General features: G+C 47.8%; 1 protein-coding gene across 2 annotated transcripts in view; it reads left to right on the forward strand.

The window, feature by feature from the left end:
• Positions 1 to 4403: 4403 nt before the first annotated feature.
• The window catches only part of Ttc39b (tetratricopeptide repeat domain 39B), a 100494-nt gene continuing 91037 nt past the window's right edge, over positions 4404 to 13860 (forward strand). For both annotated transcript variants that reach the window (XM_055629744.1, XM_055629753.1), the window contains exon 1: positions 4404 to 4523. In XM_055629744.1, coding sequence (XP_055485719.1) covers positions 4482 to 4523 — 42 coding nt within the window. In that variant the 5' untranslated portion in view covers positions 4404 to 4481. The remainder of the gene's footprint in view (positions 4524 to 13860) is intronic.

The raw sequence follows: 13860 nt of genomic DNA on the forward strand, positions 1-13860 counted from the left end.
TGTGAGAATTGGCACCGCAAGGTGCAAACAATAATCCTTAATGTGCTATGAACTGTATGGATGACGTGTTGCTGAGCATCACAGATTTTAAGCAAGGCATGAAGGAAGTAGATTCAGGCAGAGTGATAAGTGCAATCAAGACAGTCGGAGGGTTTAGCAGAGTGTGGCAGAGGTGTAGGGGCTGTAAAAGAAGGAGCTTTCCTCCAAGAACCGAGACAAAGCCATTCATAAACAGGGTTTATTACAATCTCTGCATGGATTTGAGCTTCTCTCACACAAATGAAGATGCAATTTTTATTTAAATCAAGCATCAACAAAACCCCTGGGTAAAGAGTCCATGAGTACTAAGGGTGAAATTGTCCTCAATATTAGATTCTTTTGAAACAGAAACTTCTTGAAGTGTGTGTGGCTTTAAAATGAAATGATTCCTGCAGCGTTCTTACTTAATCCCTATGCTTGTCAAGTCAGGAAATGGACTATGTGAGTAATCACACTTGTCTATTAGAGTACAATGATTCCTGGCAAGGAGAGTTCTGTTTACCAAATGAACCCATTCTAACTGTTCATGGGAAAGAACTGTTTCATATTTATCATCTGTGATCTTCTAAAGCTACTCATATGCTGAAAAAGAAAGCTGACATCTGCTAAGAACAAAAAAACAGAGACTAGCTGCTTATTACAACTGAAGTGACATCGGCTGGCAGCACACACAGCTTCAGATTTAAGCTCTGATCTAAGTATTCAGCAAACCTCCACCAAACCCAAGCTTGGAGAGAGAGAGTTTTTGAAAAATTAAACCTGATTCTCATTATAACACAATTATGTCACTAATTAGAGCTGCATATTTTGAAGTCTCTTGAAAACTGGAGGAGCTGAAAATAACAAAGCATATAGGAGAGGAAGTCACCAATAAGATAATTTCCCATCAAAACATATTACACTAACTTAGGAAGCAATGAACTTTAAAAACCAGCAGCGAGTGTGAGTAATAGTGTAGAGTCTGGTCCCAGACAGGAAATCTAGCTTCAGAAAGTGAAGCTTAAACAGGAAGTGGGGGTTGGCTAAAAGGGTGATAGATGTCATTAAATGCCTGTTTCTAAGCAACTTAAGAACGTGTTTCTTAGCTGTGTGTGGTGGCACACGCCTGTAATCCTAGCATTCTGGGAGTCAGAGACAGGCAGATCTCTGTGAGTTTGAGGCCAGCCTGGTCTACAAAGTGAATCCAGGACAGCCAAGGCTACACAGAGAAATCCTGTCTCAAAAAAAACAAACAAACAAGCAAACAAAGAATGTGTTTCCTATACCAGCTACACACACACACACACACACACACATATGCATATGTTTATATGACTATATGTAATTATAAAATTCACCCATTCTAAGAGTACAATGAAATAATTTCTTTTTGAGCCAAGGATCTATGTAGCCCAGGGTGTTCTCTAACTTGATATATAGTGAAAGAAGACTTTGAGCTTCTGATCCTCTTGTGTCTGCATTCAGAGTTGAGATAAGAGCCCAGTCACCACACTGGCTCTCAGCAGAACTGGGGTACGCCCAGGCTATCCTCCATGCTAGTTGAGCATTTTCTTGGCTAAACTACATCTCCAGCCGGGAAAGTGCTCAAGTCGTGTCTGTCACCTCAATCAAGCCTCTTCTTTTCATGTTACTTACGGGTCAGGAACTGTTACCAGCCCTAAGTATGGCCTGTGCCCCCAGCAAGCCAAGTTCAATCACCTGCATTTTCTAAGACAAATTAATAGTGAAAAGTAGAAAAAGGAGGTTAAATCAACGTGGGCACATTGAGGAGAGGGACAAAGAGATTCAGAGATGGTACTGGGTCTGTCTTTGGCAGGGAGATCCTGAAAGGCAGCTAAAATTTCAGTAAAGTGCCAGAGGCATGTGTATCCGGGCAGCCCAGGGCAAGGTGTGGTCGCCCACCCTTATTTTTGCAGAGTGGTAAATCTCTTTCTGAGAAGTTTCCCACTGGCCAGTGGTTCTCAACCTTCCTAAAAGCTTCGACCCTTTAATACAGTTTCTCATGTTGTGGTGACCCCCAGTTATAAAATTATTTTTGTTTAATTTTTATTTATTTACTTCACAACAACTGTAATTTTGCTACTGTTATGAATCATAATGTAAACATCTGTGTTTTCTGTTGGTCTTAGGGGACGCCTATGGAAGGGTTGTTCTAATACAGGTTGAGAACCGCTGTGTTAGGATTTCTCTCCTTCCAGGATGAGATAGATTCCTGAGGGGAGTTCTGATTTCTTTAGATCCATTGCTTTGATAGTCTGAGAAACAATTAGAGGGACACGTGTGTGTGTGTGTGTGTGTGTGTGTGTGTGTGTGTGTGTAAGACTGTCATTATCCCTGCCAGTGGTCTGGTTACAAAATTGTTTTACATTTTTAGTATATAGGTGTTACTAGAATTTTGAGGAGCCCCTTCATGGTATCTAACCGATACTGAGAAACTCCTCTTGGGTTTTTGTTTGTTTGTTTGTTTGTTTCATCAATAAAATAATTTAAAAATGGACTCAAATGGAAGTTAGAGGACAATTTTATGAGACTTCATATGAAAAAGTCAAGATTTCCAGGACAGGGGAACTGTAAATCTGAGCAGCTGCCCAGAGGAAGAAAATGGAGAAGATAAAGAAAAAAACCCAAGAAACTTTTAAGCCATCCTGGAGGTGAGATACATGATGGGGAGGGGCTACGTTTGGAGAACTTAGACTTAGGAAAGAGAATAAAAGGAAAATTTTGCTTTCCTGAATAATTCAGAAAAGTGGGCATACGCATTGAATTGTCTCATTAAAGAAAGAAGCATTCCACTTACTTCTTTAACATGGCTTCAGGTGAGCCGGCCTTTGAAGGGGTGGTGTCTTAGCCAGATGGGTTGACATGCCTCACAGAACTCTCAGTTCTCCAACCAGGCTAGAGATTGTATTCTTTTGAAGGAGTTTTCCCTTAACAGGCCTTCATGCTGCTGTGTCAAAGGTACTTGGAGACAATAACATCATTAAGCTGGTATCAAGGATGCCATGGTGAATCACGGGAAATGTGTGTTAATAGGCCTTCTCCCAGCTAGTCTGCTGAAACCCACAGGGAGAGGGAGGCTTGGCTCTAGGCACAGAGGCAGGCTATCAGCCAGCTGCCGCCGCCAGACTGCTGCCTTTCTGATTCAGGCGTCGCTGTTTTGCTTAGCTGCCTGACTTCAGAAAAGTGATTTAACCTCTGTGCTTCAGTCTACTCATCAGTGCCCCTCTTAGAGTGAGACAGAATATCCAAGGGTCCCAGCCCACTCCTAGCACATGGTTAGTTAAAAATTAGCTTGCTCTCTTTATGTTTACCGACTGACAAGCAGCATTTCATAAATCAGATATTGACTATGCAAATGAGCGATACAGCAAGGGGGGGGAAGGGTGATAGAAGTTTGGTGTCTGCTGAACACCGCAGAACAGGGACAGAAAAATTTGGGGGTGGTCTACATGGGTGGGGTGTTTTGTAACACTCATCAATTATGCCCTTAGGGGAATTTAAAATAAAACTGCCCCTCAACCCTAAAGTATGTAGTTTTAACTTTTCCAGTTGGATTACTCAGTTATTTTGCAAGTCGGAAGCAGGAATCAATTTCTAAATACAGTCAACAGATACTGGAAAAGGCACGCGAGGCATCGTTCTAGGTCCTGGGGATACAGCCTTGAAGGAGACAACACCCCAATCCTCATGGATAATTCAAGCACGAATTATATCTATTAGGATTTACAAAAGGGCTGAGGGCGAGACGCCGTCGCAGCAAGAATAACCTGGACCACCTTGGGAGATGTTCAGGGCTCTGAGCTACGCTGAAGCCGTTGCTTTGCCAACAGAGGCAAAAAGAGTTCTTGTCTCTTGAAGAGGATGCTCCTGACAGAGCCACTTGGGCATGTGATGTGTCAGATGCCTCTAGGTGACCAGTGACCCCTGGCTGTCCTCTAGCCGCATCTGCCGGACGCTCTGCCGTCTGGGCGAAGTAGGCGCACGGGTTGCAGACCAAGGGCCAGGTGGTCCACTAGCCACGCAGGGAGCGCAGCCACGACCCTGGGCTGTCAGCTCGGGCCGCTCCGGTGTGGGCGCCAGGCTCCTGCCAGCCCTCCAGGGAGGCGGGTACCCCGGAGGTCCTCTCCGCGAGCTCCCGCTGCCTCAGAGAGGTGACTCCGCCCCGCCGAACCCGATTGGCTGCTGTCTGAGGGGCCGCGTGCGGGGGCGGGGCTGGCGGGCGGGGGGGCGGGGCTGGCGGGCGGGGGAGGCGGGGCAGCAGCCCGGCATCCGCTCGGGGACTGGGTGCGCAGCGGGTGCCGCGGCGCCGGGGGCGGGGACCGCTCGGTCCAGTCGCGCGGGGCCGCCCGGTTCCTCCTCCGTCCGCGCTCGGCTGAACCCAGAGCGGAGGCAAGAGTCGGTTCTGAGTTCCCTGCGGGTGTGCGGCCGTCGCGGAGGGGATCATGGCGCTCGTGGACAGTCGAGTAGAACTGGACGCGGACGAGGTGCGAGGACAGGCAGAGCGGGCTGGTCCCGGCGCCGGCGGGCGTGGGAGGGATGCGGAGCCCCTCGGGTCCCGGCTGTCCCGCAGGGTGGGCAGGGCTGCCCTTCACCCCGAGGAGCATCCCGCGGGGCCGGGCAGCGAAGCCTGGAGCCGACCCGAGCCTCCCTGGACCCTCGGGGCGTTTGCGGAACCGTCCTGGACCCGACTGTGGTCTTCTGTGGAAGTTCCGCGGGGTGTCCGCCGGCCGGGCGGGGCAGGGCTGCCTAGTCACCCCGGGCCCAGGGCCGGAGCCTCAGCCCGGCGGCCGGTAGACCTCTCTCCTGATCCAGAAGCCGGCGGCCTCGTCTGGCTGGGCTACCGAAGGGACCCGCCGAGCCGGCGCGGCGTCGGGGTCTGGACGCTCCCGGGCGGGGGCGCCCGACCTGTTGATTCGAGCGCTTCCTTAGGCGCTGCGCTGCTGCGGGGAGCGCGCTCAGTGCTCTCAAGTTGAGGGTCAGGCTCCTGCCGCGGCTGCTGCCATTTTACCTGACTTGAATTTTACAAGTCGTGGCCTGAGAAAGCTTTGGTTTCACATGATGCAATAGATGGATGATCTGGAGGAGGCGAGTTAGGATTCTCTGTTTACTGCTAGAAGATCCTGGCAACCAATAAATACCGTGCTTTAAATGTTGGCCTTAAGAACCGACCACAAACCGAAGGACAGATCTTTAAGGTACTGAGAGTTAAGAAGGCGAGCTAAAGCTTCCTTACGACCCGCCTTGCAGTGAGGGCCCAAGACCACACACCAGGGAACTAGCGCTTGCCTAGCGCACAGATATGTTGCGGGACTTTCTCACTACACACAAGTCAAACCATGGGGTAGCATATTTGTCACTATTTTCTTCTTTGACGACTTTTATTTATAGCTTTAGGCTGTCTTTTTGGTATGACCTGTTCCCTGCCCTTTTAAATTTTACAGCCCTAGATATTTTCTGTAATCCAGTTAACAACATCTTTACAGTACTTTGACCATCCATGACTTCCTTAAAAGTTTGTGTGGCTCCGTCTTGTGTATCCGTTAAATATCCATACCCTTGGTATGGTAGACTGTCTACAGTATGGTCTCAGTTGCTTATCCCAGGCTTGTCTTCAGCTGCTTCCCTGTCCCTAACCATTTAATTGATTTTTATTGAAAAACGAAGGAACAATCTTGAGCCTGGTGATAAAGGTCTGTAATCTCAGCACTCAGATGGCTAAGACAGGAAAAATCACAAATTCAAGGCTACCCAGGACTACCTGGTGAGTTCCAGGCCAACCCAGACATAGAGAGACCCAGACATCCTCATCCACTAGTGTGGATTGTTTTTTTTTTTTTTTTCCTTCCCTAATAAAGAAAACAAAAAACAAACAAAAAAACAAGACTTAGCAGCTCATCACTGTGGAGTGATATTTCTGATCCTTTCATTGTTGGAGCAATGCATAATGCCATAATGACATAATGGTAGGTGTCAGCTAGGGTTGTCTTGGCATATTGAGACAAGTGTCAGCTGCTAATAAGGCAAACTCAAGAGAAGATAGCTGGTGAGGAGGGTTTCAGCTCATGTGGAACTTAGGTGTCAGAGCAACGGACAGTCTGGCACAACAACTTGATACATGTTTGTTGAGTGAATGTGTGGCTGTAGAAAAGATGAGGCTTGAGCAGGCCTCAGTTTTTGCCTTATTGTTGATTGACTACTAAGCTTCTATTTCATGCTAGGTATTAGTCTTAGGCAATGGACAAGGAAACATCCCAAATGTGCTCTTATCCCTCCTGGTGTACAGGTGTGTTGTCATAACTTCATCCTCCCTTTACCGGGTGCTCAAGGACTCTGTGCCTACATTTGGTACCTTAGAAAGGGAAGATACAGTTTTGATTGTCTAGGTCTCTCAAAGTGGGGTGTAGGGATAAGTCATGTGTGAAAGAACAATTTATGAACAATTTAGGGCAGGTAAACAGTTATGCATTAGGGTGTGGTAGGTAGTATTCTTGAGGTACTTGTAAACGGTCTCTAATTGTAAGTGGACTAGTGAACTCCACCGTGCTGGTCGGTGGTGGCACACGCCTCTTTGATCCCAGCACCTGGAAGGTAGAGGCAGGTGGATCTTTGAGGCCAGCCTGGTCTACAGTTCCAGCCAGGACAGCCAGGCCTATACAGAGAAACCTTGCCTCAAAAAACAAACAAACAAAAAACAAAATAAAACAATAACCCAAAAGCAAGCACAAAAAGAACTCCACTCTGAGTGTAGAAGGCTGTTCCTGTTAATTTCCCCAGGTGTGTAGCTGGGATGCAGTTTATTCAAGGTTCCGTTCCCCTAAGAACACTTTACTCTCTTCCTGGCCATTATTGATGCTTTTGGGAAGTAAAAAGGGACATAGCAGTGTGGCCCAGAAAGCACTAATCTCCTTGCCTTACCTATGTGTATATGTTTGGGGTTGACTTGCCTCTGGTCATTCAATCATTCAAAAGGCAAATGTGATTATCTTAGGTGCCAAGTCAGAAGGGCCCTTGTTCTTGACCTGTGGACCTTGACTAACAAGTCACTCAGCCCTGAGGGCTTATTCAGTTTTCTGGTCCTGAAGAGTTAGGGCTTTGGACATGTAAACCATCTAGTGTTGAGACAGAGTTTCTCTGTGTAGGCTGTCCTGGAACTCACTCTGTAGCCCAGGCTGGCCTTGAATGATGCTGGAAATACACACTTGAAGGAGGTCCTACAAGAATACATACCTTAGTAAATGATGGTTAGTTACCCAAGGAAGCAGTTCGCCTTTGGGTCAGGATGGGATTCAAGTAGAAGGATTCCATAATGTAGACTTCAGAGCAGGCGTAGTAAGACTGGGGTGCACTCAGTACAAGAAACAGGGAGTGCTGGCCACTCTAGTTTAGGATTAACAAAGAGGTGTATTGGGGCTAATCAGAACTCGACTTGGGAGGGGTTGCAGCAATTTATTAAGAGATCTTTAGCATCGATTTAAGTGTGGGGATGAAGAGAAACAGCTGCTCAAGCTACTCCTTAAGAGGTGCAAAGAATCCCCTCCTGGCTTTATAAATGACATCTCTGGAGATGCCTTGGATGGAGTTGTAACCTGATAAGGTAAAGCCAGGAGCTACTAGAGTCACACAGGGGTTGACAGGTGTCTTTTCCCTTCCCTCTTCTCCCCGCCTCTCCCATCCCCTTTTCTTCCTTCTTTTCCCTTGCCTTTCTTTAATGAGACAAGGTCTCATGGTGTAGCCTTGGCTGCTTGGAACTTGCTGGTTTCCAACTCACAGAAATCCACCTGTCTTGCCTTTCTAAATCCTGGAATTAAAGGCTTGTGCCACTATGCCTGGCAACACCTCTTTTTATTTTTAAATTAAATTTAAACAATTAGCTAACTAACTAATTAATTAATTTTTGAGGCAGGGCTTCTCTGTGTAGCCCTGGCTGTCCTGGAACACCTGCCTCTGCCTCCTGAGTGCTGGGACCAAAGGCATGCGCCATCACTGCCCGGCTCACACATCTTTTTATTATAAATAGTTACTGGTGAGATTTCTAGACAATGCCAAGGAGACGACTGTGGAAGGAGAAAGGCCTGAAGGAAATGCTAATTGTGCAGAGTTCTTGGTTCAGGCTTCGACCACATCTGAAGTGAAGGCTTCTTTCCTTCTCACGTCTTCTGTCTTGTCTCCTCAGCCTCAGGAAGATGAGATTGTGGGATTGGAGGCTGGAGGGGTGGCAGGAGGCTGTTCAGCAGTTCAGCAGTTCAGGTGGGTTAGGGCGAGCACCGAGGTAGAACAGAGGTGTGGGCTTGGAGAGGAGAGGCTGAATTGCAGGGTCTGATTAGGGAGAGCCTGGAGGAGGACTTGGCTTGGGGCAGAGGTGTGGGAGAAGGAACAGCCATGCAGTGGTAATTCTCGTTCCTGCGTAAGCTCAGGTGGGGTGGAGGTGATGGCATCTAAGCAGGAGGAGAAGTGCCCACTCCCATTCCTTTGGATGCTGTATACGCAGGGAAGGAGGCAAGCAGGATAAAGCCTGTGGCTCAGGAAGTTTATTGGGGGAGCCTGGGCTTATGACACCAAGGTGGTTTATCATCTGGTAATGCAGGTGAGTGGAAGGAACCGGTCTCAGTTACCATCAGTCCAGCTCAGGTTAACAAGCCGCCCGCCAGCTGAGATGTTGGGTGCAGAATGTCCTTTGGAATCCTAGCTAGTCTTGGAGCGCTTCTTTCTCAGCAGAACTTTCCTCCCTGTGCCCCAACCCTCCACAGACTTGGGCACCTCCCTTCCCTCTTTCAAGTTGGCAGCGCAGCCACGCTTGCACCCGTGAGCAGTGTCTGTCCTCCAGGTGGTGTTTGTCTCCTTAGCTCTCTGCCTGTGTCTGTTGCTAATTGTTTATAGCCAGAACCTGATACTGCGGGTCCCCGAGACTGCTGGTGTCTTTCTTTTTTTTTTAATTTTTAAAATTTTTATTATTAGTTACATTAACTCTGTATCCCACTCCCTCATTCCCTCCCAATCCCACCCTCCCTTCCTCATCTCCTCCCTGCCCCATTCCAAGTCCGCTGACTGGGGAGGTCCTCCTCCCCTTTCGTCTGACCCTGTTTTATCAGGTATCTTCAGGACTGGTTGCAAAGCTCTCCTCTGGCCTAACAGGACTGCCCCCTCCCTTGGGGGGTGGGGAGGTCAAAGAGCCTGCCCTTGAGTTCCTGTCAGAGATAGTCCCTGTTCCGCTAACTATGGGAAACCAATTGGTTACTGAGCTACCATGTACTTCATCCGAGCAGAGGTTCTAGGTTATATCCATACATGGTCCTTGGTGGAGTGTCAGTCTCAGAAAAGACCCTGTGCCCAGATATATTTGGTCCTTGTGGCGCTCCTATCCTTTCCACATCATACTAACTCCCCCTTCTTTCATATGATTCCCTGCACTCTGCTGAAGGTTTGGTTTTGAGTCTTAGTATCTGCTTTGATACACTGCTAGGTAGAGTCAAGGACATTTGCTCAACCATGTTTGTAGCAGCTTTATTTGTAATAGCCAGAACCTGGAAACAACCCAGATGTCCATCAATGGAGGAATGGATACAGAAATTGTGGTATTTTTACACAATGGAATACTACTCAGCAATCAAAAATGAGGAAATCATGAAATTTGCAGGCAAATGGTGGGATCTAGAAAAGATCATTCTGAGTGAGGTATCCCAGAAGGAGAAAGACACACATGGTATATACTCACTTATATAGACCTATAAGATATGATAAACATAATAAAATCTATACATCTAAAGAAGATAAACAAGAAAGAGGACCCAGGGTAAGATGATCAATCCTCACTTAGAACGACAAATAGGATGTTCATTGGATGTAGGAGAAAACAAGTAACAGGACAGGAGCCTACCACAGAGGGCCTCTGAAAGACTCTTCCTGGTGTCTTTCTTGTAGTCTTTGGGCAGTTCCCTCGAACCAGTGAGTCTTAGTGGAGTCTCCTGGACTTACTTCTATTCACTGTCACACTTGGGATGTTCAGGCAAGGAGGAAGACAGTAAGGGAAAGGCCCCTGTTGTCCATTGTTGCATCAGAACTCCTTTTCCATCCCCGGGCCCGGTGAGCCTGGGCTCCCTTCTAATGCACCAGACTTCTGCACCGCTGTGGCCAGACAGCCTTCTTGGTGAGGTCATCATAGCTCTCTAAAGGCACTCTTGAGGTGTGGGCTACCTGAGAGTTCATAATGCTATCGTGAACCCTTAAATTCTTCACTTAAAGGCCTAAAGACCGTGTGTGTGTGTGTGTGTGTGTGTGTGTGTGTGTGTATAGATGATGCTTTTTTGCTGTGTTCTGTGGACAGGTACCTTGGCATTTATAAATTATACTGACACCTGTATAGGGCCTACATATTTGAAAATATTTCAGTAAAGGATATTGTGCCTATTCGTTGAATCTCATGGTAACTAATAAGCGGTATAGTCTGTCTTGATGGGGAAATGCTAGGGATGTGAAACTCCTTCTCCAGGTGGGGCTCTGAAGGGTGGGTGTGGGCACACTGAGAACCACACTGGAGGGATGCCAGAGGCACTGGGGACAAAGGGCATCTCTCTGGAAGAAGGGTGAAGTTTTCATTTACAGGATGAATAAAGGTTAACTTTATTCATTAGGAATAAAGTGAATAAATTCCTTTATTCACAGGAATTGGTGTGAAGGGAGTTCAGTGTGGATGGTCAGCAGGGTGTGGTTTTGAAGGTGTGTCCAGCCCCCCCAGAGAGAAGGGAGGTCATGACTTAGTTTCCAGACTGAGACCCCCGAGGAAGGGCAATGACTTAATGTCCCTTAATCCTTTGGGCCTTGGGTTTTTGTTGGGGGGGGGAGGGTTGCTGGGGGGCTTGGTTCTTAATGGGCAACAAGCAGCTTGAAGTGCATGCTGTTCCTGTAAATTCTTTCTGGTTTTGATGTCTGTCATCTAGAAGGTGACGTTTGCACAGGCTTCTTCGGAGGTGGAATTCCAGTAGCCAGCGTGGTAGCCGAGAGCCTGCAGGAGGTGTGGCAGAAATGAAGCTGTAGGAGCAGTGTGTGTCTGTCTGTGGCCGAGGGCAATGGAGAACTGAGCTTAGGGCTGGGACTGTGTTTTGTCAGGTTTTGATAGGCCTTGAATAGCTTAGCTGAGGTGGTTGTTGTAGCTTCCCCCTCCCTCTTCCCCCACCCCACCCCCAATGCTATATGGGACTTTTAAAGTTTGTTTTGAGTCAGTACCCCTGTACAGTACTCCTCAGTGGGGAGATGTGCGAATCTGCCTGTATCTGAGGATTGTTTTTTTCTTTTCACCTTTTTGGGGCAGAGTACATGGGGTGTCTTAGTTTTTCTGAGACAGGGTTTTTCCGTGTAGCCCTGGCTGCCCTGGAACCCTGGAACTTGACTTGTAGACCAGGCTAACCTTGAACTCAGAGATCTGCCTGCCTCTGCCTCTCCAGTGCTGTGGTTAAAGGTGTGCACCACCACCACCCTGCTTTCTAGGGCTTTTAAAGTTTGTTTTGACACTGTCAGCCATCTACAGCATTAATACAGAATGTGTTTTCTTGTAGCAAAACATTAGCTGGAGATTCTTTACAAAAATACATAAATAATGAGCAGTGGTGGCCTTCCCATTGAGAGAGCAGCCAACATTGTAGGAGGCCCTTGTGGAATCTGCCTTTTTCATCTCTAGGAAAGTTCAGTAAGGTACTCAAGCTCTGACAGAATGGGAGGTGAGGCCCAGAGCCCAGCTACTGCTCCATGCCCTCAGAAGCCAGCACTACACACGTAGAGGGCAGCAGGTCTCATGAGCACCTGCTGGGCTGCTCTGCACTGAGTGGTCCCTGGGCTTCTGGGGAGGGCTTTGAAAGAAAGCCTCACCATCCTCCTCAGGACTCGTTCCTTCCTACTCAGCCTCATTTTGCCCACTATGTGAGGGTAGTTTCCTGGGTGCTCAGTGGCCTGAGACAGAGTGGGAGGAAAAGGAGAAACCTTGGCTGGTCCTAATGCCAGGGACTCATGCTGGCCCTGCCCCAGAGACTGAGAATCAGGTGACAGCCTGTTATTTCTCAGACGCGTCTGACCCTGCCTGGTCCTTGCTCACTACCTCAGGTTGTAGCCATGAGCCCTGCCTTGTTCCTAAGAAATGAGACTGAGGACTGGGAAAGTGAAAGTAAAGGATGGGGCAGTCATTTTTGCTTCCTGTTTTAAAAACAAAACAAAAAACTGGGAGGACAGCACAGGAGGTTGGAGGTGGTGTCAGAAAAGAACTTTTGTCTACACAGAAGGTTATACCTGTAGTTCCAGCTACTTCAAAGGCCAAATCGCTTGTGCCCAGGATTCCCAGGCTGGTTTAACCTGGACAGCATAGTCAGAAAGGATTGTGCAAGGCCCCCCGCTGTTGGAGGCAGAGAAAGGTAACTCTAAATCCAGTGCCCTTTCCAGTAGGCCAGGGGCCTCTTCTGTGGAAGGCCAAATGCAGGTGTTCACCCACCCCTCTCTTGCCTATTTTTGTAAGTGAAGTTTTAAGGAAATGCAACCAAGTCCATTTGCTTAGATACTGCCTGTGGCTACTTTTGTGCTATTGAGTAGTAGGGACATTGGTCGTCTGATTGTTAGTACTTAAATTTTGTAGGTCCTTTACTGGCCCTTGTACTGGGTGATTTCTAGGAATATAGTTTATATATGTTGAAGAGCCTGTCAATTATTTGCTTACTTCTTTATTACTTAGATAGCAGAACCTAGGAACAACTAATCTGTTGTTCCTAGAAAGGGTGTGTGTAGATCTGGAGTCTGGTTTAAGTGGGTTTGAATCCTGCTTCTTGTACAGAAGTGGGTAAGTTATTTAACCTCTCAGTTTCTTCATCTTAAGGAGAAAAGGGCTCATCCTACGTCATAAGATTACTGTGAAGGTGCAGGGCCCAAGGGGAGCCACAGTGCTGGGCATCAGTGCTGGCTCAAATGCTGGCTCCTGGCGCTGTCTTTAAGAGCAGTTGTTCGGCATTGTCCCCAGACCCTGCATGGCAGCCTTCTGCTGGGGGAGTCCCTTAGGACAATGACCCTGCATGGCAGCCTTCTGCTGGGGGAGTCCCTTAGGACAATGCAGTTTCCTTGAAGTTAATTCCCAGGACTCCAGCTGGGTAAATGGTGCAGATCTATAGCCCTTCAGCTTTTCTAAGGGAGAAGAGTGAAGTCAAAGGGCCATCTGTTCTAGCTCTGTCCACCCCGGAACAGTGTCCGAAGGGGAAGTGCAGTGTCTGTCGTTTGGAAGTGGCATCCATTCTTTCACCGACACAGCTAGATGACCGGTGGTGTCACCTCCACGTGTTCTGGACGTTGTGTTGTGCGGCCCCACTTTCCATTGGTGGATGTCATTGTTCTCATGGGGTTTTCATGCGGTACCTTTGGAAGGGGCTAGGATTTAGGAGAAGGCGTGTGTGTGGTCACTCTTTCCCGCTGTTACTGAGATGGTAACCCTGGCGAGCAGAGGTTCAGTTCTTACAGTTCTGAAGTCTGAGATTCAAACTTGTGATGCCACATCTGGTAAGGCCCTTCCAGCTGTGTCTTAACATGGCTTATGGCATGATGGAGGGAAAGAGCGTCCTTGCTTGAGTCAGGACCTCATGTATGCAAGGCAGGCATTCTACCTGAGGCCATATCCTCAGGCTAACAACCCAGGACTGCCAGTAAGTAAGCCACAACAATTGACATTAACCTGTCTTAGTGTTCCATTGCTGTGAAGAGACCTCATCAAGGCAACTTAGAAAAGCATTTATGGGGGCTTGCTTACAGGCAGCAGGGAGAGGGAGAGGTACTGAGCCTGGCATGGCTTTTGAAACCTCA

The sequence above is a fragment of the Psammomys obesus genome, unplaced genomic scaffold (assembly GCF_907164565.1).
Source record: "Psammomys obesus unplaced genomic scaffold, mPsaObe1.curated_primary_1811, whole genome shotgun sequence".
Taxonomy (NCBI): Eukaryota; Metazoa; Chordata; class Mammalia; order Rodentia; family Muridae; genus Psammomys; species Psammomys obesus.